Source organism: Haliotis asinina, chromosome 4 (assembly GCF_037392515.1).
Source record: "Haliotis asinina isolate JCU_RB_2024 chromosome 4, JCU_Hal_asi_v2, whole genome shotgun sequence".
NCBI classification, from domain to species: domain Eukaryota; kingdom Metazoa; phylum Mollusca; class Gastropoda; order Lepetellida; family Haliotidae; genus Haliotis; species Haliotis asinina.
The window spans coordinates 71859215-71883222 of NC_090283.1; the positions used below are offsets into that span (position 1 = coordinate 71859215).

General features: G+C 47.7%; 1 protein-coding gene across 1 annotated transcript; it reads right to left on the minus strand.

The window, feature by feature from the left end:
• Window positions 1–852: 852 nt before the first annotated feature.
• Window positions 853–2118, minus strand: LOC137281142 (D-aminoacyl-tRNA deacylase-like). The gene has a single exon (XM_067812270.1). The coding sequence runs from the start codon at window positions 2116–2118 to the stop codon at window positions 853–855; it is 1266 nt and encodes a 421-aa protein (XP_067668371.1).
• Between the last annotated feature and the right edge of the window lie 21890 nt (window positions 2119–24008).

The window sequence follows — 24008 nt, forward strand, 5'->3', positions numbered from 1 at the left end:
GAAGCCCACGAGACAAAAAGACTTACAATTGGTGTCAAAGCTGTTGTAGTGATTTCCTATTTCACTATCGGTTTATGCACCTAGTAGAGTCGGTCGCAGACGCCACCGGGCGAATATGCCTACTAAACTGAGGGAAATGATTCAACCTGCCAGCTAGTCAATATACTCACGGTAATGGCTTCCACGAACTCTCGCTGGTGATCGGCAATCTCCGGCTCCTTCCGGCCTTGAGTCATGACCTCGGGGCTTCCGGCGTACGGCTCCGATCACCACACCCCTCTCCGTTTTCTAGGCTCTTTCCCGCGGATTTCATAGCCATTAAACCCCTCTTGCCAAGGTAATCACTGAGGGGCTACCTTAAAAACAACCTGCCCTGGGGGAACAGTCCTGGTTCCCCCCCTCAAAGGCCAGTCCTTTCACCGCCCACAGCGCGTGAGCAAGGCCTTATGCCTCCGGGTCCACACGCTCCTCGGGTAGACCTAGCCATTCCCCAACCTTTCCATAGGCTGGTTTTGAGTGTTCTCCAAGGAATCCTTAGTGGAAGGGAAAAGTGACAGTTCTCACAGTTTATCACAGACTCTTTCACCCCTTCCAACTGTCTCACTGTCGGGGACAACTGATAGCACACACAATCTATTGTTTGTCATTCCTTGATTGGTTCCCGCCCTTGTTACGGGACAACCAGCCACACACCCTCCCTCCTGAGGGTAGGCTGAGTCAATCTGCACACTTGTTTCTCTCCCCACACCTCTTCTTCCAGGTGTTTCTGGGGTTACACCCCCTCCCCCTGGGGGTGCAACTGTCAGACTTCCTCACACCCCACATCCGCGCGGGGTGACTTCCCCAGGCTCCTCACCACCAGAACAGCCGGGTGGCGTTCTCGGTCGCCGCCCTCAGGAAGTCCTCAGTGGTCATCCCTTGGGCTTCGGCGACCAAGTCCCCCACCAGGCACAGCAGCGCTGGGGAATTCCTCCTATGTCCCTCTGGGGGCATATACGGGGAGTCCGTTTCCACCAGTAAGTGGTCCAGGGGCACAGCTCTCAATCCTGCCACTTGATCGCTGTTGAAACCTCGCACCTGCCCCGCGTAGCCAAAGTACACATTCGGAAAGGTCCTCAGGCACTCCCGGACCGTCTCCTCACCCCCAGAGAAACAGTGAAGGACCAGTGGCTGTTCTGGAGGCAGATAGGCCAGCAGGAGCTGCATCATACGAGCGTATGTCGCTCCAGCTTCTTCGTCGCCATTGGGTCCCCTGATGTGTAGGACTACCAGCCTCCCTGCCGGTACGTGGGGCAACAACTCCTTTAGGGCTTGTTCCTGCCTCTTCCATTCCTTGGCCGGAACGGAGTGGTCCAATCCGATCTCCCCCACAATGCACGCCGCATTTCCCCACAGCCCCAGCAGCTGCCTGAAGATGCAATCAGTGAGGGCCTCCACCTTCTTGGGGTGCAGCCCCACAGCGGTCCTATACCTGGGATCGGCGCTGATCTGGCTTGGGTACGTGGGGGGATCACAGTAAACTTCCACTCCCCAGACCGGAAGTTGCGCCATCCTGTGATCCACTACCGGTGCTGCTTGTAGTAAATCTGGGGTGGTACCCAGGGGTGCTGCTCCAAAGGTAGCCTTCCATATACGGTCCAGATGGAAATGGGAGTCTACTAGGTGCTCCAATGGAGCCAACCCCTGGGCTTCGCCCCCCTGCATCGGCCCCAGTGCTGATGCCCCCTGGACGGTCGCCTCCGCCGCCTCAGGCTGCCACCACTCTTCGCATCTACCGACCTCTTCCCCTGGGTCACATCCAGTCGCCCCCTCTGTCAGGGCAGCCCCAGTCTCCTCCTCCGGGGCTGGCCTGTCTTCTGGGAGCCACATTTCCTCTGGACCATCCACCTCCATCAACTCCTTGTCCCAGGCTTGGGGGGACTGGCTCCGGGCGGTCCATCTTGGCTGCGATGGGGTCGGTACCAAAAATAGACGGAACTCCCTCCGGCGATCTTCAGATATAAAGTTCAGCAGGTGGAGTAGCACCCGCCATTGCCTCAGGCAGGCTGGCGAGTTGAGGGGGTGAAGTGAAAACTTCACCGGCGCCCTCCACCCCTGCGCCCGGGAAAAGTGTCTCATCCCGGCTATGGCTCCTTCGTGGATGGTGCAGTTTTCGGTCAGTCAGACATTCCTGTTGAAAAACCGATGTAGTTCCTCAATGGAAGTGCCCGGCCCCAGGATCCACGCCCCCAAGTGGCGTAGACCCTGTACCACCTTCTCCATTACGTCTCGCTCCGGTGCGCATCCCTGGGGGAATCGGGGGCCAAAGTAACTTGGTAGGTGCGCAAAATAGGCGTGATCCTGCAGCTTGCGCGTCACTGTCCCACACCCCTCTACGGGACACCGTGACCCCTGGCCTCTCCTGTCTCTGGCCTCTTGCCTCCTGGTTTGCACCGGCGCCTTCCCCTGGGGACGAGCTCCTCGGTGACCGGGACGGGGGCCGCTTCTCCCCTGCTCCAAGGCGCGCCCCCTCCCCACACTCCTTTCTCCCAAGCGGTCCCACACCGCGGGCCTCTTCTCCTCCTTCTTTTCCTTGAGCCGCCTCCACTGTCCCCCCCTTTGGGGAACTCCGGTCTCCTCCGGTCTGCCTTTGGTAACTGTTGCACCCTCCGCTTCACAATCCTCCTGGGACTTGAGGGTGTCCTCCTTCGTCTACGGCATATAACCTCCGCCGGCTGTCCCTCAATGGTCGGCCTAACCACCTTGCGCACGACCCCCTCACGTTCCCTCCGACGTGAAGGACGCTCCAGGCCCCTGCCCGGAGATGTGGGTGGCGACTCCCGCCTGGTCTCCTCGACCTGCTTGGGTGACGGCGTCCTCTGCCGCCGACCTGCCGGCCGCGACACCTCTTCGCCGGCAGGCCTAAACTCCACCTTCCTGGCTCCTGCCCCCTGAACTACCACCTCCGCATAGGTGGGGCGACCGGCCTCCCTCAGGGTGGGCTCCTCCCTCGGGGTGGGCTCCTCCTGCCGTCCCCCCAGCCCCCTGGCCACCACCTCCGCGTAGGTGGGTCGCCTCTCCTCGCCAGAGGGTGGGTGAACTCTCCTCTCTCGCCTTCGATCTGACGACTTCTCCATTTTCGAGATACTCTCTGTGGTTGAGTCAAATGTGGATTCCTGAAACAACAAGAACAGGCAATTGGTACTGCGTTCTCCCCATCGCCACACCGACGGGGACAACAGCACCCTCCGACCTGAATCTTTCTGCGTCTACCCACTCCTCTGAGTGACTCTAAGCCGACCCAACCCCTCCCCCCTTTTATGGGAAAGTGCTAACGCTCCTGTGCTGCCTCCGCACCCTGTTGTTCCAGGGATGTGCACGTGGGGCAATGGTACTCCTCCATGGTTTCTGCCATGGATTCAGTCACCCCAACGCAATCCCCATGGAACCATTCGTCACATCCATCACAAGCAATCATGAACCCCCCATCGTCTGGTTGGCGGCAGTGACAGTGGACGGGCCCTGTCTCCTCCTCCCTTTCTGCTTCCTCCGGATCTTTCTGCTCCCTCTTCGGGGCGGGGCTCTCCTCTCGTTTCCTCTTCCTGTCTAGCCATCGTGGCATGATACGATCTTGACACAACTTCATCCGATCGTGGTGAGCTGTGAATCTTCTTCTCTGACCTGCCACAATGAACAGTGTAGGGGATAACTTTTTCTCAATGAGGTATGGTCCCCTCCACACGGGACACAACTTTTTGCATTGTCCCGGGGTCGCCCCTAGATCCAGCACATAGACGGGTTGACCCTGTTCTAGGCTCTGCGATCTTGTGCGTAGATCATAGTCTCTCTTCATTCTCTCCACCGAGGTCTGTAAATTGTTCCGGGCCGCCGCATGAGTACCTTCCATGGCCGCTCTGAGTGCCGCAGTGTACTCCTCCGGGTCCTGCTCCGGGGTGGTGGCCCTTGGCCCTCCAAACATTAGGTCCACTGGAACATTCACCTCCCGACCCAACATTAACCGGTTGGCTGTGTAACCAGTCTGTCTATTCACAGCCGACCTCATAGCTCCTGCCAATTGGGGCAAGTACTCATCCCAGGTAGTTTGGGACTTGGACAGATAGCAGCGGATCATTTGCATCAAAGTCCTATTGAACCTCTCCACCTGTCCAATCGAGGAGGGTCGATACTATGTCGTCCGCGTCCTGGTTATTTGCAGCAGCTGACAGATCTCCTGGAACAGTCGGCTTTCGAAATTTCGGCCCTGATCTGTATGAATCTGGAAAGGGAAGCCGAATCTGGCAAAGAACTCGTTGACTGCTGCCCGGGCTGTCACCTCGGCCTTCTGACTCGGAAGGGGTATACATTCCACCCACTTGGTGAATTGATCCACCATCATCAGTATGTGCTGGTTGCCGGACTTGCTCATTGGTAGTGGGCCGATGAAATCCAGGTGCACCCTTTCCATTGGCGCACCTGCATGGAATGAAGTCATCTTCGACCGGGCATGTCTTGATGGTTTCTTATTACGGCTACACACTGCGCAACTGGCTACGTAGTCCTTGGCGTCCTGCCCGCATCGATACCAATAGTACCTCTCCTTGAGTCTCTCCTTGGTTTTGGCCACTCCCATATGTCCACTAATGGGTATGTCGTGGACATGTCCCAAGACCTCTCTTTTCAAACTCCTCGGAATCAGTAATCTCTCTGGGGCTTGTACCTCTGGGATCTCTTTTTTCACCAGCACCCCCTCCCCGTTTCTTTTGAACAAATTCTTATCCACCCAATAAGATTTTGCAGCTGGGCTGGATAGGTAGAGCTCTGAGTCAGTGGGGATGCTGCCCTCGTCCAACCACTTTCGTAGGTGCTCGAGGTCGCTGTCTTCATTTTGAGCCATGGCTAGAGATCTCCCGGTACCCTTCCAGGGATCCACCACTCCCTTCTGTGGGGTTTCTGGCATTGCTAGAGTCCTAACCGAGAAAGTGGTTCCTGCTCGGTGCACTTCCAACGAGTGAGCGGACTCCTCTGTCTGATCCTCACTTGTTTCCTGGGAGTCCTTTCCCCCACGCCCTCCCGTTGCGTGGGTGTTTCCCTCTGCCATTGACAGTGCCCTGATCGTCCGTGGCCGACCTGCCAACGGAACCACATAGTCGACCTCCTCATGAAACTGCCCCCACTGCTGGTGGGCCTTTTGGCAGTATCTGCAGCCCCCACAAGAAAGGTCCCGCAGATCCACAAATCGCCGGTAACTGTCGCATGGGGCCTCATCCGCCAGACTGGACAGCCCATCGGCATTCTGATGTTTGGCCCCAGGGCGATGCTCCACTCTCATATCGTACTGGCTTAGTTCCTCTAGCCAGCGAGCCAGTTGCCCCTCCGGCGCCCGGAAGTTCAGTAGCCACCTCAAGCTACTGTGGTCTATCCGCACCAGGAAGTGCCGCCCTAACAGGTAATGGCGGAACTGTCGAGTAAACCGGATCACTGCCAGTAACTTATTGTGCAATAATGTCGTTGCTCTGGGGTCAGCGAGAAACTTCCGTAGCTGATCACCCTCTCTTGGCCCTGTTGCAGCTGTAGGAGTTCTGCCCCAATAGCCAAGTCCGAGGCGTCTGTATCCAGGATAAAAAGGTCTGTCTTCGTGGGCATACCCAACACTGGGGTTTGCAGCAAGGCCTGCTTTAAGGCCTGGAAGCCCTCCTCTTGTTCCTCCGTCCACTCGAAGGGTTTCTTGCCTGTAATGGCATACAGGGGTGTCGCTATCCTAGCATAGTCTTTAATGAACCCCCGGTGGTAGTTGGCGAACCCCAGAAACCTCTCCACTTCACGGGTAATAGTAGGTCTTGGCCAGTGCTCCACCGGTCCTAGGCTGGCTGGGTTCACCCTAATCCCCTCGCCACTCACTATCCTCCCCAGGAATTCAATCTCTCTCTGAAAGAGTTCACATTTCCGTGGCTTCAATTTCAACTTGTATTCCCTGAATCTTTGTAACACTGTTCGTAGATTCTGGAAATGATCAGGTACAGCTTGTCCCGTCACCACCGCGTCGTCTAAGAATGCTAGAGCGATCTCCCAGCTCAGGCCAGCAAGTATCAAGGACATCACTCGGGCGTACGTCGCCGGGGCATTGCACAATCCGAATGCCATCCTCACATGCTCAAAGAGGCCATATTTGGTCACAAAAGCTGTCTTTTTACAATCCTCTTCTCTGATACGAACTTGCCAATATGCTGAGTTGGCATCCAGTTTCGAAAACCAGGAGCTTGCTGCCAGAGTGTCCAAGCATTCGTCTATCAACGGAAGCGGAAACACATCCTTCTGGCATTTCTCATTCACCGCGCGGTAGTCTACACAATAGCGTACGCCTCCGTCAGCCTTGCGTATGAGCACTGGGGCGGATGCCCACTCCGATACCGAAGGGCGGATCACTCCTGCCTGCAGCATTTTCTTTAAGTGAGCCTCCTCCTCTTCAGCGAAACCTAAGGGCGTTCGTCGCATACGCTGCTTGACTGGAGCCTCCTCTCCAGTGACAATGGCATGTTCAATAGCTGTGAAGTCCCCCAAGTCCAAATCATGCTTCGCAAACACATCCTGAAACTGTATCAACAGGTGTGCTAATTCAACTTGGTCACTGGGGCCCAATTCCTGCTTCGACCGTGTGAATAAGTCCTTCAGGTGTTCCGGGATCATGGCTCCAACTCCTCTGTGGGAGAGGCCCGGCACACCACGCTCTGGGCACTGTCGCCCCCCTCTCGGGCGAGGCCCATTACCTCGGCCTCTGAGGCTTGACCCACCGGCTGGCCCTTGTGCAATCTGACAGTATGGTCTGCCGTGTTTACCATGCACACCACCGGGGACTGGTGACCCTGGTGCAAGGTTCTCGGCATCAGCGCATATCGTTCGACTCCTGACACCGGCTCCACCACATATTGTTCCAACTCCCGGCTCATACAGCATGGCACTCTGGTGACGGATTGGGGCGGCAGCAAGGTTGTCTGAGCCACAGTTACTCTACATGCCCCTGATTCCCTCTTCTTCAGCGTCATAAGAATCTCGCACCCGCCAATCGTAATAGTCCTCTGCCTGACATTGATGTTGGTACAGTGTTTATCTATGAAGTCCAGTCCCAATATGAGCTGGTCATTGATCGGCGCTACCAGCACCTCTTGCCGGTATGTAACACCCCAATGCGGATACGGGCCATGTCAGTTATCCACCCTTTCATTTTAAGGTCTCGACCGGCGTTGTTTACTATCACTGGTCTAGATATGGGTGGTTTATCCTGCAGCTGCTCAAAAAACAAGTCAGACACTATGGTGTTCTGGGCTGCGGTGTCTACCAACCCCTGGGTGTCAGTCCCTTGAAACTTCACGGGTATCAGGTAAGAGGTCCCGTCATCCAACGCCTTAATCGTGATTATTGGCCATCCAGTTTCCTCATCCACCTCTCCCCCCTTTTCTAAAAGTGGGGAACCGTTGGTCTCGGCACCAACATGTGGCGGCCATGGCGGCAACCCCGGGGTGTCCAGTCCTGAATTACTGTGAGCTACACTCACAGTGCACTCTTGGTCCTGACTAGTGCCGCTAGTGTCGGGTGGCCAGGGAGGCAGACCCTTAACCTTATCTGTAACCTCCTGACCACTCCGATACCGAAGGGCGGATCACTCCTGCCTCCAGCATTTTCTTTAAGTGAGCCTCCTCCTCTTCAGCGAAACCTAAGGGCGTTCGTCGCATACGCTGCTTGACTGGAGCCTCCTCCAACATGTGGCGGCCATGGCGGCAACCCCGGGGTGTCCAGTCCTGAATTACTGTGAGCTACACTCACAGTGCACTCTTGGTCCTGACTAGTGCCGCTAGTGTCGGGTGGCCAGCGAGGCAGACCCTTAACCTTATCTGTAACCTCCTGGGGACGAGCCACCGGGTCTATGTGCTCGTCCCCTGGCCGTTTAACGGTTTGTCTGCAAAGGACACTGTCTTGGCTACCGGTGAATTGCTCTTCAACTTTGGGCAGGCAGCCTTGAAGTGGTCGGTGTCCCCACAGTTAAAACAACCTTGTGATTTCCCTGGGCTGGGCGTGCGGGAGCGTGATTTCGTACTCCCCAGCTTCCTCATCGCAGTTGTTAGCTCCTGCACTGAATGTACCACACTTCACCTCCTTGTGCAATGTTCCAATCTCCGTCTCCATTAGTGAAACTCTCTTGGCTAAATCTGTCACCACCTGTGTGCTCTTTTTAATATCCCCCTCATACCTGTGGGAGGTTCGGACTTCCCTTGGTGGCTCGTCAGGCTCCTCCACTGACATTGTACGCAACTCCCGACGGGGTTTACTGTAAGGCACCTGGGAGTTGTGTTGGTAGTGCCTCACTGCCTCTATTGCGTCCTCCAATGAGGTAGGTTTGAGATTGTATATTAAGTTCCCTGCCTCTCGGTTCTCGCATCCCATGCAGAACCTGGTTACAGTTTCCTGTTCCACAAAGTCTTCTGGAAGACCTGGGAACGCTCGGGACGAAGTAGCTACTAGTCTCTCTGCCCAAGCTTCCAGTGACTCGCCTGGCTCCTGTTTTAGGGATTGGAATCTTAATCTTGCTGATAGTGGAGGCTCAACTATGCCAAATCTCTTCTGTAGCTTTTCCATCATCTGCCCATAGGACAAGTAGGGGTCCCTCAGCTGACATGTGGTGAAGAAAGCACTTGCCTCCCCCCGCACACAGAAGCACAGTTGAAAAAGCTTGTCTTCTTCTGACAATCCTTCTCTTTCTGCCAACTTGTCAAACTTCAGCCTGAACGGTGCCCAAGCCTCCTTTCCGTCATAGCTCAGTGCTGAAGAGGCTATCCGGGATCCTCCTTGATCTGCCGGGCGGGGCCCCTGGTTCCGCCGTCCTCTAGGGGTGCCCGGGTACATCTCGTCCTGGTGGTGCTGTATTGCACCCTGACGGGGCTCCTGCCTCCTATTTCGCCGGCCCTGTCCCCCCATAAAGGGTTCTGCCGTACCATCCTGGCCCTCTTCCTGCTCTGCCAGTCCGAGCCCTGAATCCCGGTGAGGCAGGCTGACTCTACACCCCAGTGCCTCCCCCGGGGGTACATAGCACGCTGACTTTTTAGCATTCCGCTCCTTGATCATGTCAGTTACTGAGCCCATACCCATGCACTGAATATTGGTGTCTGCCTTCTCTGCTTAGGCTTTCGGGCGAACATCCATACCCCTAGCCTCCCCTTGCGAAAGTCTCGGCTTTGCTGCATTCCCCACGTGGGGCAGGGTGGGAGTTATGGGTTCTGATTTGAACCCCCAGGTCGCCCTTGACTTCCGACTCGGTCTATCCACCCCTTCCTCCCGGGGCCTATCAAAATCGCTCCCCCTGTATGGGCCATCCCTGCACTCCTCTTCTGGGTAAAATGCTGATTGACAGTCCTTCAAGGTCCTCACAGACTGGTCCTCTGACCTATGCTGTAAGAGGGACATGGCTGACATCATGTCCTCCTTGTCGGCTGACCACCTCTTGTCCATGTTCTCCAAGACATGCATCATCTTGTCATACTTCCGCTCAGTCTCCAGCATCTGAGAGGCTGTCTCCTCACTTCTGCGATCTAGGCCTTGCATGGTGTTCATCATTTTGGCGAACACCACTGCTAATCCCTCGGGTGTTCCTTGCCTCCGCCCCGGGGGGGTGCCACCGGCACACTCCTCCCCACCGGACAAATGGCCCTGATAATCGGGGTCATCACCCTCACCATCAGCCTCTTGGGAAAGCCCAGCTATGTCCCCTGCCTCTGACCTGTCGGCCTCTCCGCCAGACGCAACATTCATAGGGTGTGGGGTTCGCCTGTGGTCATTGGGCTGAAAGTCCAATACTGCCCATATGTCACTCTCCCCTTGGAATTCCTCCATAGCAAACACATCTTCCCTAGTCACATTATATCCTTGCTCTCTTATATCTGACAAACGACCTATTTGTCTTTCAGACAGCCCTTTGTTTCTCATGTCTGCAGGCATGTCAAAGTTCACCCTTATCTTCCGGCAAAACATGGTTATTGTTAAATGAAATCACAAGGGTATATCACTGCTAAAACTAATAGATGGTTATACTCTCTCCTGGAGCGAAGGGAAAGCAATTAGGCAAACTACTCCCCTCAATTCTAAAGAGGCGATTGTTAACACACTACAAGCAGTGTTAATATATAAGAGCGTAAGTAAGCGTGAAGCGTACAAATACTGCCACACGAGTTGTGCAATTAGGATGTAAATGTCTTCCAACAGTTTCTACCACAATGCAATCTGCTGAAAGTGCACCGCACACCACTGTCTACAAGCAGCCAAGCAAACGAAATGCACTTACCCCGGTCGCTTGTGCATTCAATCCGGTTCCTAGAATGTCACATCCAATCCGAATAGAATCCACAAATCCACAAATGAAAAATATGTCCAGCGGTTTACCGTCCTTTACACACAAAGTTCACACGTAACTTGTCTGTGTCCAATGTCAACACACTCTCTCCGGAAGAATATGGCGGCACTTCCTCCCGCACATGCGCAGTAAGAGGCACGAGGCAGCACAGTGCGCAGAAATCGTAATTTCCAATTTAATCGTAACTTTTCACTATAAGCCACCCCGAAAGCTATGTACATCTAATAAATTGTTAGGTAACTAGCCTCTGACAGAGAGAAAAGGTCGGTTAGCGCTGTTTCCCTATCGCTGCTCCCAGCCACTTGGTTGGGAGACCAATAGGCCTCCCCCCTCCCGTCCACGTGCCCCCCCACGTGGGTAGCTAGCTAAGCGATAAAATCTCCACTTAAAGGAACTTTCCCTCAAAATGCAACCTAATCCTCTCCACCAACAGTCCGGAGATAATGAAAAACCACCTTTGGTCGCAATAAAAAGGCTAAACTTGCCGAATTACGCCAACAAGGCGTTAGACCATGTGACCTCCCAAGCGCGGGAAAACCGAGACTTGGGCGGCGATGGTTCGATGGGCGAAAAAAGTTATTTCTCTCCCAGTTTCGGTGTTCGCAGCGCCACTGTAGTGATTTCCTACTTCACTATCGGTTTATGCACCTAGTAGAGTCGGTCGCAGACGCCACCGGGCGAATATGCCTACTAAACTGAGGGAAATGATTCAACCTGCCAGCTAGTCAACATACTCACGGTAATGGCTTCCACGAACTCTCGCTGGTGATCGGCAATCTCCGGCTCCTTCCGCCTTGGGTCATGACCTTGGGGCTTCCGGCGTACGGCTCCGATCACCACACTGTTATGTCTGCAGTGGCTCTACACAATGTTCTGAGATCTAAGAAAGATAAGGTAGATAGATAAGATAGATAACGCTCTGATATTGAGCCTAACACCACGCCACCCCAGAATACCAATTGATTTGGTATTTGGTATTGAAAGGCGCCCAGCATCTGAGAGGCTGTCTCCTCACTTCTGCGATCTAGGCCTTGCATGGTGTTCATCATTTTGGCGAACACCACTGCTAATCCCTCGGGTGTTCCTTGCCTCCGCCCCGGGGGGGTGCCACCGGCACACTCCTCCCCACCGGACAAATGGCCCTGATAATCGGGGTCATCACCCTCACCATCAGCCTCTTGGGAAAGCCCAGCTATGTCCCCTGCCTCTGACCTGTCGGCCTCTCCGCCAGACGCAACATTCATAGGGTGTGGGGTTCGCCTGTGGTCATTGGGCTGAAAGTCCAATACTGCCCATATGTCACTCTCCCCTTGGAATTCCTCCATAGCAAACACATCTTCCCTAGTCACATTATATCCTTGCTCTCTTATATCTGACAAACGACCTATTTGTCTTTCAGACAGCCCTTTGTTTCTCATGTCTGCAGGCATGTCAAAGTTCACCCTTATCTTCCGGCAAAACATGGTTATTGTTAAATGAAATCACAAGGGTATATCACTGCTAAAACTAATAGATGGTTATACTCTCTCCCGGAGCGAAGGGAAAGCAATTAGGCAAACTACTCCCCTCAATTCTAAAGAGGCGATTGTTAACACACTACAAGCAGTGTTAATATATAAGAGCGTAAGTAAGCGTGAAGCGTACAAATACTGCCACACGAGTTGTGCAATTAGGATGTAAATGTCTTCCAACAATTTCTACCACAATGCAATCTGCTGAAAGTGCACCGCACACCACTGTCTACAAGCAGCCAAGCAAACGAAATGCACTTACCCCGGTCGCTTGTGCATTCAATCCGGTTCCTAGAATGTCACATCCAATCCGAATAGAATCCACAAATCCACAAATGAAAAATATGTCCAGCGGTTTACCGTCCTTTACACACAAAGTTCACACGTAACTTGTCTGTGTCCAATGTCAACACACTCTCTCCGGAAGAATATGGCGGCACTTCCTCCCGCACATGCGCAGTAAGAGGCACGAGGCAGCACAGTGCGCAGAAATCGTAATTTCCAATTTAATCGTAACTTTTCACTATAAGCCACCCCGAAAGCTATGTACATCTAATAAATTGTTAGGTAACTAGCCTCTGACAGAGAGAAAAGGTCGGTTAGCGCTGTTTCCCTATCGCTGCTCCCAGCCACTTGGTTGGGAGACCAATAGGCCTCCCCCCTCCCGTCCACGTGCCCCCCCACGTGGGTAGCTAGCTAAGCGATAAAATCTCCACTTAAAGGAACTTTCCCTCAAAATGCAACCTAATCCTCTCCACCAACAGTCCGGAGATAATGAAAAACCACCTTTGGTCGCAATAAAAAGGCTAAACTTGCCGAATTACGCCAACAAGGCGTTAGACCATGTGACCTCCCAAGCGCGGGAAAACCGAGACTTGGGCGGCGATGGTTCGATGGGCGAAAAAAGTTATTTCTCTCCCAGTTTCGGTGTTCGCAGCGCCACTGTAGTGATTTCCTACTTCACTATCGGTTTATGCACCTAGTAGAGTCGGTCGCAGACGCCACCGGGCGAATATGCCTACTAAACTGAGGGAAATGATTCAACCTGCCAGCTAGTCAACATACTCACGGTAATGGCTTCCACGAACTCTCGCTGGTGATCGGCAATCTCCGGCTCCTTCCGCCTTGGGTCATGACCTTGGGGCTTCCGGCGTACGGCTCCGATCACCACACTGTTATGTCTGCAGTGGCTCTACACAATGTTCTGAGATCTAAGAAAGATAAGGTAGATAGATAAGATAGATAACGCTCTGATATTGAGCCTAACACCACGCCACCCCAGAATACCAATTGATTTGGTATTTGGTATTGAAAGGCGCCCCAAGGAACCACAACAGTCTTATACCAAAACTCTAAAGGAACGGTTACAGAAGTCATATGATCGTCCAGGAATGCTAAGCAAAGGCAAACACAAAGTTATGATCAGCGAGCACGAGGAGCAAATGTAAAAGTAGGCGATAGAGAGTTGGTGAGAAAGCTGGCGTTTGAAGGCAAACATGGCGTTCATGATACCACTCAGGCAAAGGAAGGATAGGGTTGATCGTGGACTTGATTTCCACATCGGTCATTATTCTGACGAAGAGTTACGAACACAATACCGGTTTGGGAGAGTATCAACAGCTTACCTTTGTAATATTCTGCAAGGTGATTTGCAGCGCCTGACAAACAGGAGCCACGCACTGACTGTGGAACAGCAAGTGTTAGTGGCCATTCGCTTCTTCGCAAGTGGGAGCTTCTTACAAGTGGTGAAGGATACCGTGGGTATAGACAAACGTACTGTGTCTAGGATTGTGCGCAGTGTGTATGATGCTCTAGTAGCAAGACGTAATATTTACATTTCATGGCCGACTGACAATCGCCTTCGCCAAACTGAGTGAGTGAGTTAACATTTAACGTCACATCGGCAGTATCTCAGCCATATCGTGACGAGAACATTTAATTCAGAAATGAAATATATGCCTATTATAAAACCTGTCAACGAAGGACAGTAAAACAACTAGACTATCACAGATTAGAATATGAAACTAGTAACTATACCTAAAACAATTTATCTAGAGGACAATACAATATAGATTGCTAACAACTGAAGGTAGATCACCATACTAGCGACCATGGAGACTTACAGTACCTTTGCTACCTGCACGGACCCTAGCTGGATTTACATCATCCCCTCAGGCGTCAGCAATTCGGGAAATCTAGCCATTCAGTAAAAAGACACTTATTCTACGATTAAAAACATGGAAAGTTTGAATTTACTTTGAATGTTTGTGGACTTACGTACACTCTCAGGAGGACAATAGTTTTACAGTACTTCAACCCCCTTTGAGGGTACAGCCACTAACAAGCACAGTTACCAATTTAAACTTCCGATAATAAAAATATCTATTTACAATTCATTTAATAAATCTAATTCTTTTAAAAATCCAAAAATTAAATGAGAACTGATATTAGTAAAATGGTCCTTCATACTACGTGATTTAAAATAGGTATCCCTTGTGATGGAATATTCCACGCAGTCAAACAAGACATGCTTCACCGTGATTCTTTCATCACAAGGGATACAAAATGGAGGATCCTCACCTTTCAAAAGGTATTTATGCGTATATCTGGTGTGACCAATACGACATCGTCGCATAATGACCTCTTCAAATCTGGACTGACAGCCCAAGTAGGTGTAACCAATATACGGTTTTATTTCATGTAATTTATTTATACCTACTTGGGTGTCCCACTTCTTTTGCATCATATCACGTATATAAGTTCTAATGTTCGTTTTGTAATCTGAGTATGGAATAAGAAGTGGTGTCACAGATTTGTTGAGTGCTGCCTTGGCAGCAAGATCGGCCATTGTGTTCCCTGAAATGCCTACATGGCTGGGTAACCAACAGAAGACGATGTCGTATTGGCCAGTAGCAAGATTATTATACAATTCAATAATGTCAATAAATAATTCAATAAAGTGGATGTTTACATGAAAACTTTTTAATAGCCTGAAGGCAAGAAAGAGAGTCTGAATAGATTATATATTGCTTACGTTTAGGGTGTCTTTGAATATATTTAAGAGCTGTTAATATGGCGTTAGCTTCAGCTGTAAAAATAGAACCATTATCTGGTAATCTAGAAGATATTGTTCTGGATCCAATGACAGTAGCACAAGCAACTGCGCCACCGTCCTTGGACCCATCTGTAAATAAGGATTTATAATTGTTATATTTATGTTTCAATTGATTATATTCTTGTTTATACTGTAATTTATTCGTTTCTGATTTTGTAAATGTAGTTAATGTTAGGTCAACCTGTGGTCTAACCAACTGCCAAGGGGGAGAAGAAAGAAGACGGAAGGGAGCTATACTGTCCAGCTTAATACCAGCAGCAGCAATAAACGGCTTTATTCTGAGCCCAAGAGGTGGAACAAGAGAAGACGTTTTGCTATATAAATCCTCATAAAGAAGACACAGTTATATGCAGGGTTAGATTCGTTAGAGTATAGTTTTGTGGTATATTGTAAAGATAATTTGATACGGCGTTGTGCAAGAGATGCTTCATCGGCCTCAACATAAAGACTGTCAATAGGTGAGGTTCTGAAGGACCCAAGACAAAGTCTTAGACCTTGATGGTGGACAGAATCAAGAAGTTTAAGATTGCTTTTGCAGGCTCCACCATAGACGATGGAGCCATAATCAAGTTTAGAATGAACGAGTGATCAATATAGATGGAGAAGGGTAGCTTGATCCCCTCCCCATTTTGAATTTAAAACAACTTTCAACAAGTCAAGTGCTTTCAGGCATTTAGTTTTAAGTGATTTAATATGTGGTAAAAAAGGTAAATGTGAATCAAAGATTAGCCCCAAAAATTTGGCTTGCTTCACAACTTTAATGGGCGTTCCATCTAGAGACAGTTCAGGGTCTTTATGTGGTTTGTATTTACGAAAAAAAATGTATGCAGTTAGTTTTCGATTTGGAAAATTTAAAGCCATTTATTAATCATGTTTAAACACAACTGCAATTGCCGTTCAATGGTATGCATATTTTTACCACGACAAGAAATATTAAAATCATCCACAAATAACGATCCATCAATTGAATCGTTTAAAAGTTTAGATAAACTGTTGATCTTGATGCTAAAAAGAGTGACAGACAAAATACTGCCTTGTGGAACACCCTGATCCTGATTGTAATGATCAGACAGGGTAGAACCCACACGGACCTCGAATTGTCTGTCGTTTAAAAAGTTGGCTATGAATTCAGGCAAACGACCTCGCAAACCAAAGTCATGTAAATCCCTCAAAATACCATGTTTCCAGGTTGTGTCATATGCTTTTTCAAGATCAAAAAAGATAGACACAGCATGTTGTTTATTAATTAGTGCGTTTTTCACAAATGATTCCAGTCGCACTAAGTGATCGACAGTACTTCTGTTTTTACGGAAACCACACTGTATATCTGTGATAAGATTATTTGTTTCCAAGTACCAAACAAGCCGATTATTTATCATGCGTTCCATGGTCTTGCAAACACAGCTAGTTAGTGAAATAGGTCGATAATTGGACGGATCCGTATGATCACGTCCAGGTTTAGGTATTGGTACTACTATGGCATCACGCCATGAGGGAGGAAAGGTACCCGATGTCCAAATATCATCAAAAATATTGAGAAGAGTTTCTTGACAGGATTCCGGTAAGTGCTTCAGGAGTTGATAATGTATGTTATCAGCTCCTGTAGCAGTGTCATGAGCTTGATCAAGGGCAGTATGGAGTTCATGAATAGAAAACGTTTCATTATAATCTTCCCCATTATTAGAATTGAAATTAATAGTTTTCTTTTCTTCTTGTTTTTGATATTGCTGGAATTTTTGGTTCATAATTTGAAGAGGAAGAGTGTTTAGCAAGGGTTTCACCTAGTTTATTAGCAATATCTGAATTATCAGTAAGCAATTGATCTCCATGTTTAAGATGGTGGACAGTAGATTTAGTACCTTTACCTTTGATTTTCTGGACCATGTTCCATACCTTGGACGTGGGTGTCCGAGAATTTATTTTGGACACATAAGTTTGCCAAGATAGGCGTTTGTTCTGTTTAAAAGTACGCCGCGCTATAGCATTTAAAATTTTAAATTTATTTAAATTATGCACCATAGGATGGCGACGGAAATAATGTTCTGCTTGTTTCCTTGCCTTCCTAGCTTGTTTGCACTCATCGTTGAACCATGGTTTTCTTATGTGTGGAACTACAGAGGAATTTGGTATACACTCATCACCTATGGAATTCAGTTCATCAGAAAAAGATTTAATACCATCAGGAACGTCAATAAAACGTTCGGGTTTAAGTTTTCAGCACACAGTGTTTCATAAAAAGCCCAGTTAGCCTTTTTAAAATTCCGCCTTGATGATGGAGGAACATCAGATGGAGTTACAGCTTTTAATATAGTAGGAAAATGGTCACTTCCACACAGGTCATCGTGGACTGACCATTCGAATTCATTTAATAGTTCGGAATTTGTCAATGACAAGTCGAGAGCAGAATAAGTCCCTGTACCAGGGTGTAAATATGTGTTGGAACCATCATTATAAATACATAAGTCATTGTCAGAACAAAAGTCCTCTAACAATTTACCTATAGTGTTTGTATTTACACTACCCCAGAGTGGGTTGTGCCCATTTAAATCTCCCATTATAATACAGGGCTTCAGGAGCTGATCATATAGAGCTTGAAGATCGGTTTTGGCAAAAGCCGAAGATGGTGAAATATAAAGAGAGCATAGCGTAAACGCTACATGTAAAGTAATTCTCACTGCAACAGCCTGCATATTAGTATTCAGTGAAACAGGGCTTTGAATAACGTTTTGTTTGACTAGAATGGATGATCCGCCAGTGGCCCTATCACCTGGAGGTGAAAAACAATTATATGCATTAAAATGACGAAGGTCAAATGTATCTGTTTGCTTTAAATATGTCTCTTGGAGACATAACGCTGAAGGTGTGAAATCTTGGACTAATAGCTGTAAGTCATGTAAATTAGTCCTCAATCCTCTGCAGTTCCACTGTACAATAGTATTGGAATAAACTATCTTTTAAGGGGATTTATTGGGGATCTACCCCGCACTCTTTTGGAGGGCGACAAGCTATGTGCCCTAGAATGGACGTTTTCAGAAACGTCCATGTCTTCAAGAGACCCATATTTATTGTACAATTGAATTTTATTTTGTGACCCCTTAGGAGCTCTGCTACTGTGTTGTTTTAAAGCATCAGGCTTTGGCTTCGGTTTACTTTTCACCGTTTGTTGACTATCAGATGTTGATTGAGACCTTGAATGTGACCGAGATGATGATGATTTGTGATCAGAAGACGACTTTGAGGTACTAGGGAGTGGTTCCTCAGTCTGAGATGATATAGCAGGGTACAAAAGCTGTGGAGAATCGCAATTTACCCAAGTCAAGGTAGTTTGGCAGCCTGTGGATGATTTTGTTATTTTAGAGCGTGACTCCAATGTTGTTTTTACTACTGCAGCATAACTTTCTGGAAGATCAGATCTTTTTACTATATTTGGAGTGAATTTGATTCTATTTATTTCTATTTGTTCTTTCCAAACAGGACATTGTTTAGAAAATGAGGAATTGTCGCCTGAGCAGTTGGTGCATTTTTTAAAATCACTGGTACAATCTTCTGTTGTGTGTGTCTTCTCACCACAGTGGGCACACACAACGGACAATGTACAAGTATTTACACCATGGCCGTACTTCTGACATTTAAAACACCTGAGCGGGTTCGGAATATACACGTCAACCTTGATGTTGCAGTAACCAGCCTTCAATGATTTTGGAGCTGTCGGATGTGAAAAGGAGAACAGATAAGTATTGGTTGGAACACTTTCATTGTTTTTACGGACTGAAAAGCGTTTGACGTCGAGCACACCTTGATCTTTCATTTCAGTCATGATGTCAAGTTCTGTCATGTCAGAAAACAATCGATCACGGTCTCTGATGATTCCTTTGCTCGTGTTTAACGTCTTATGAGCAGATACAGTAACCGGAATTCCACCAAACAATTCTATGCTCATCAAATTGACTGACTGTTGCCGTTTCCCACACTCAACCTGCAGTGCACCTGAACGTAACCGTTCATTGTTCTTAACTTCCCCGGCAATACCTTGAATACCTTTGGCAACTGCGAACGGGTTCAGTTTTAGAGGCGTTTTATCAGCAGATTCGATCACAAGAAAGCGTGGCCAAAACTCAATTGATCTGGATGGTCGAAGGTCATTATCATCAACATGACTTTCAAGAGGACGTTTGGGTTTTTTTGTGGGGATTTCATAAGCCATATTTAGGGTTGAGATTTCATCATCCGAGCTCCCCACCCACCACGGAGTATCACAAGGACAATGCTAAAAACAAGCGGATCTCCAGCTTGCAGCACCAAGGATACCCGGATGATATACTCCAGCAGAAAAATTGAAAGATTAATAGTTCCACCAGATTGGCCCATGAGCCACCGCCTTCTGGCATAGGACTCTAGGCAAATTTCAGAACAACATATGTCAAAATCAAAAATGTTTTAGACAATATAGTCAAGTCCAAAGTTATAACAATTCTAAATGATATGTGTGCATTGAAAAATATAACAATACTCCATGCTCAGGGCTTGGCATGACCAGCCGATTGGTCGAACCGGGCCCATTCGACCACCCGTCTAGGCGAAGTCAGGGCCAAAGTGGTGTATTGAGCAACAGGAGCACGATTGCAGGCCCCTATTGCCCTCAACCACCAGGATCCCCTCCTCCGCCGACACAGGGCCGCAACCCTAGGCAAACGGGCTGGTGGACCAAATATGCCCCCGGGTCCACTACGGGGGTGTTGGCGAGCTCTTGACGTTACCCAGCACCCACCACGAGGAGGTGGCTCGCCACGGGTGCCTCGCCAAACTGAAGATGGCTTCTTCGCACGTGGAGGTTTTCCCTAAGTAACTGGATGTGTAGATGGAACACATCCTCCCGAGATTGAAGCTGCAGACTGTGTGCGATCATGAAGGTAAACAGTTTCCTACAAACTTACCAATTAGAATTGCTTCCCATGGTGATTCAAAAATCAAAATTTCTATGTGCAATTATACAAATCCTACAGTAACTTAAAATTGATTGTAGAACTTTTATCACCTTGTCCAAATTTGAATGTAGATTTTATCATTTAAAACAATTCAACGGATTCAGTGAAAGAATATTGATTTAATTGTATATCACTACCTGACATGGTTACTATATAATATCATTTGATATCTGTATCATTTCAACATATAACTTGGGATGATATACATGTATGTACCATACTAAATACGAAGTAACTCTAAAGCAATATCCTTTGTTCCAATTATCTTTAATTTTATACGGATACATCACTTATACCTTAAAAGCGTTAAATCTTGTGTGCAAGGGACTGCACTCCGTAAGACATATGTGACGGATTATTTCACCATTTAGTCATTGTCTGCATAATAGTTATCCCCCTTGTAATGTACTCTCCATGGGTCGTTAGTCAACGCTACATTGCACATGACACAGTAAAACTACGTACTTGGATACTTCATAGTTTTCTTCGAGACAAGCACTTCAATATTAGGTATGTAGCAATTATTTTAACCCGTGTAGGTATTTCCTTGAGCTGTGTATAAAATACTAATATTTAGCAGTATTGATCTAAACGGGACAATTTATCGGCAATATTGACGAATGATTTGAAGTCTTCGAGCTCCTCTTCCCATGGATGTAATTTAATTATATTCTTGTTAATCATTACAGCAACAGACCTTAATTTCTTTATCATTCGTAGATGTTTATCGAAGCAAATTGAATGCAAATTCATCTTTAAATTTGCTGTATAAACTGATGAAAAGCTTATTTTAGCATAAACATTGCCTTCGCAACCGATATGTAGGATATAATACCAAATATCCATGTAATGATGTATGGGTAAACATCTATTTCTGTTCTGAGTAATATACCGGTGTAGCTCGTACATTGCGTAACTTATATGACAATATCATATTTTCCAAATCAAGATGCAGATCCAGGTATGGTGTTAAGTTCAAGATTGGCAGTAAAAATAGATCTAGATTATAAACATTATCTCGCAGTTTGCTGCCCCATTTCTACCTGATACATGGTAAGTGTGGAAATGATTTCTCTTTCCTTTCTTATACAGGCCTACAATCCACTTTTCGTAATTGTCAATGGCCTTTGTTAAATGGATAGATTATGAACATCGGTACATAGATCAAGGTTAAGTGTACCGCCTCCAGTTTACTACTAAAATTATGTAACAGGGCATATTTTGCCAAAGTAAACCAATTCATCATGTAATATTTGGTGATTTATTGAAACCTACACTAGGACGCCGTCAAAACCTGCCGAGTCACACATTATATCAATGATGCGGCTAGTTGCCTTGCGACTTATTTTCGTCCACCTGTCCTACACCTCAGTCAAGGACCTCGGAGCTACCCCTTTAGCATTTACCTCCCTGACAATCTCTGACCACAATGTGTTCTTACGTTTCTTTCTAATCTCAGTCGAATGTTTATCCGATAAAAGAGACCAGCTGGCCTCAACCATTGACTGATTAACATTTTCCTCGTCAGAAGAGAAGTTTCTACTTCTCTTTTTTCTTGGAGTGCAGACGGCATTTTGTGTTTCCATTTTTGCTTAAACCGGACGTAAACAGAAAACGGAATTGTGGGATATATGGCTGCTAACTAGTAATGTTAACCACACTGTAAGTCTTGATGGCGACGTTAGTTAAGGGCATCACTAACCATGTTTTGAACAACGCATATTTAACGTTCGGTTTGGTAACGGTCGGTTAAAGATTTAACCGGTCGTTAGGAGTTAACCGGCGGTTGGAACAACCGGGCCCTGGATGCCACAGGGACGTATATGCCCTTCCTCTTCAACCCTCAGTTTGACGTCCAATTAAATTCTAAATAACACACACACGTGAAATTTCCTGTTTCTGGATACCATCCACTATTATCTCAGACAAAGTTAAAATGCTTAAAGTAACGCCTCAAAGTTGGCTTGATCGTAAAGGTTGCCATTTCTCACACTATACAAAGTCGCGATTCACAGCGTTTAGGCTGGGTTTACACTACGACCGTTTTTTTTTCATGTGTCGCGTTGTACTGCGTTGCTTTGAACGGCGATTCTTCATTCACACTACATGCGAAATCGCTTTGCCCGACGCCTACGATTTGTACCAAAATATATGCCAACTGGCTGCTTTCTATTTAATCACTGGCACCCGTGGCGAGCCACCTCCTCGTGGTGGGTGCTGGGTAACGCCGCCGACACCCCCGTAGTGGACCCGGGGGGATATTTGGTCTACCAACCCGTTTACCGTGGGTTGCGGCCCGTGTCGGTGGAGGAAGGGATCCTGGTGGTTGAGGGCAATAGGGGCCTGCAACTGTGTTCCTGTTGCCTAATACACCACTTTGGCCCTGACTTCACCTAGACGGGAGGTTGAATAGGCCCGGTTCAACCAATCGGCTGGTCATGCCAAGCCCTGACCATTGTCATTGTTTTTGCTCAAATTTGACTTTTTCAAATGTTTGTAAATGGGCCTTTGTCATATAGCTTGTAGACCAGTAATATCTATTGATATATTGATGCCACATTAACCAAACTGTTATTACCTAGAGTCTAATGCCCAGAAGGCGATGGCTCATGGGTCAATCTGGTGGATTTATTGATCTTGAATTGATACTTCTGCTGGAGTATATCATCCCAGTATCCTTGGTGCTGTCAGTAGGAAACCCACTGGCATATAGCATTGTCTTTATGATACTCCGTGGTGGGTGGGGAGCTGGGATGATGAAGTTCTATGACTTTACCATGATATCCCCAAAACAACTCAAACGTACTTTAGAGGATAGTTCATCTTCTGATGATGACACAGTCTCCAAAGCCAAATCTGATCATTGGTCTCGTTATTTAGTGATTTCTTCTCCAGATGATGGTCCGTTGAAACTGAATCCGTTTGCCCTGTCAAAAGCGATTTATGGCATTGCTGGTGACGTTGTGTCAATGAAAAAGATGCGATCTGGTCTTATATTACTTGAATGCAAATCAGCGTTTCAGTCATCTACACTCTTAGCTGTTAAGCATCTCGTGTCCGTACCTGTTACTGTGTCTCCACACAAAACTCTAAACTGTTCTAAGGGCATTGTCAGAGACCGAGAACGTTGTCTGCTAGACATGTCTGAAGATGAGATAGCGTTTGAACTAAAAGACCAGGGTGTAACAGGTGTAAAACGTTTTACAAGTCGGCAAAATGGTCAGATTGTAAACTTAAACACGTATCACTTTTCTGTTCCTGTTCCACCGTCATCCATCAAAGCAGGGTACTGCAATATCAATGTTGATAAGTACATACCGAACCCGCTTCGGTGTTACTGATGTCAAAAGTTTGGTCATGGTGCTAAATCTTGTACCAACAGCAAGAAATGTCATAGCTGTGGAGAACTTGCTCATGACACATTAGATTGTCCAAACAACCCTAAATGCGTTAATGGCTCTGGCGATCATGCTGCCTCATCAAAATCTTGCCCTGTCTGGCAACAACAACATCAGATAGTGAAACTTAAACATGCAAGAAACATTACTTTCGCAGAGGCTAAACGTTTGGTTGCACATGACAACACTCCAGTTGCAACTGTGTCATACTCTGCAGCTGTTACCCGTCAACGTACTAAGACTGTTAAATCAGTTGAATGCCAGACTGAAATCAATTGGGTGAATACTGAGACTTATTCTACGTGTGAAATGCAAACTGTTGCTTCCACGCAAACAGCATCACAATCCCGTCCACAATCTCGTTCACCATCACCTGTTATCGTGAATGCTAGCAAGACAGTGAACTATTCCAAAAAGTCAGATCGGGTTCCAAAGAGTCAACGGAATCCGGTACAAATATTTAATAAATATCAACTTCTGGAAGATATGGATGTCACTCCTCACCACCGTGTGCGCCAAAAAAGTCATTCGCCACGGTCCAGGAACAGATCGCCCGTGTTACCACCTAATGTAACATGAATAATACACTTATCCAGTGGAACTGCAGAGGCCTTAGGACCAACT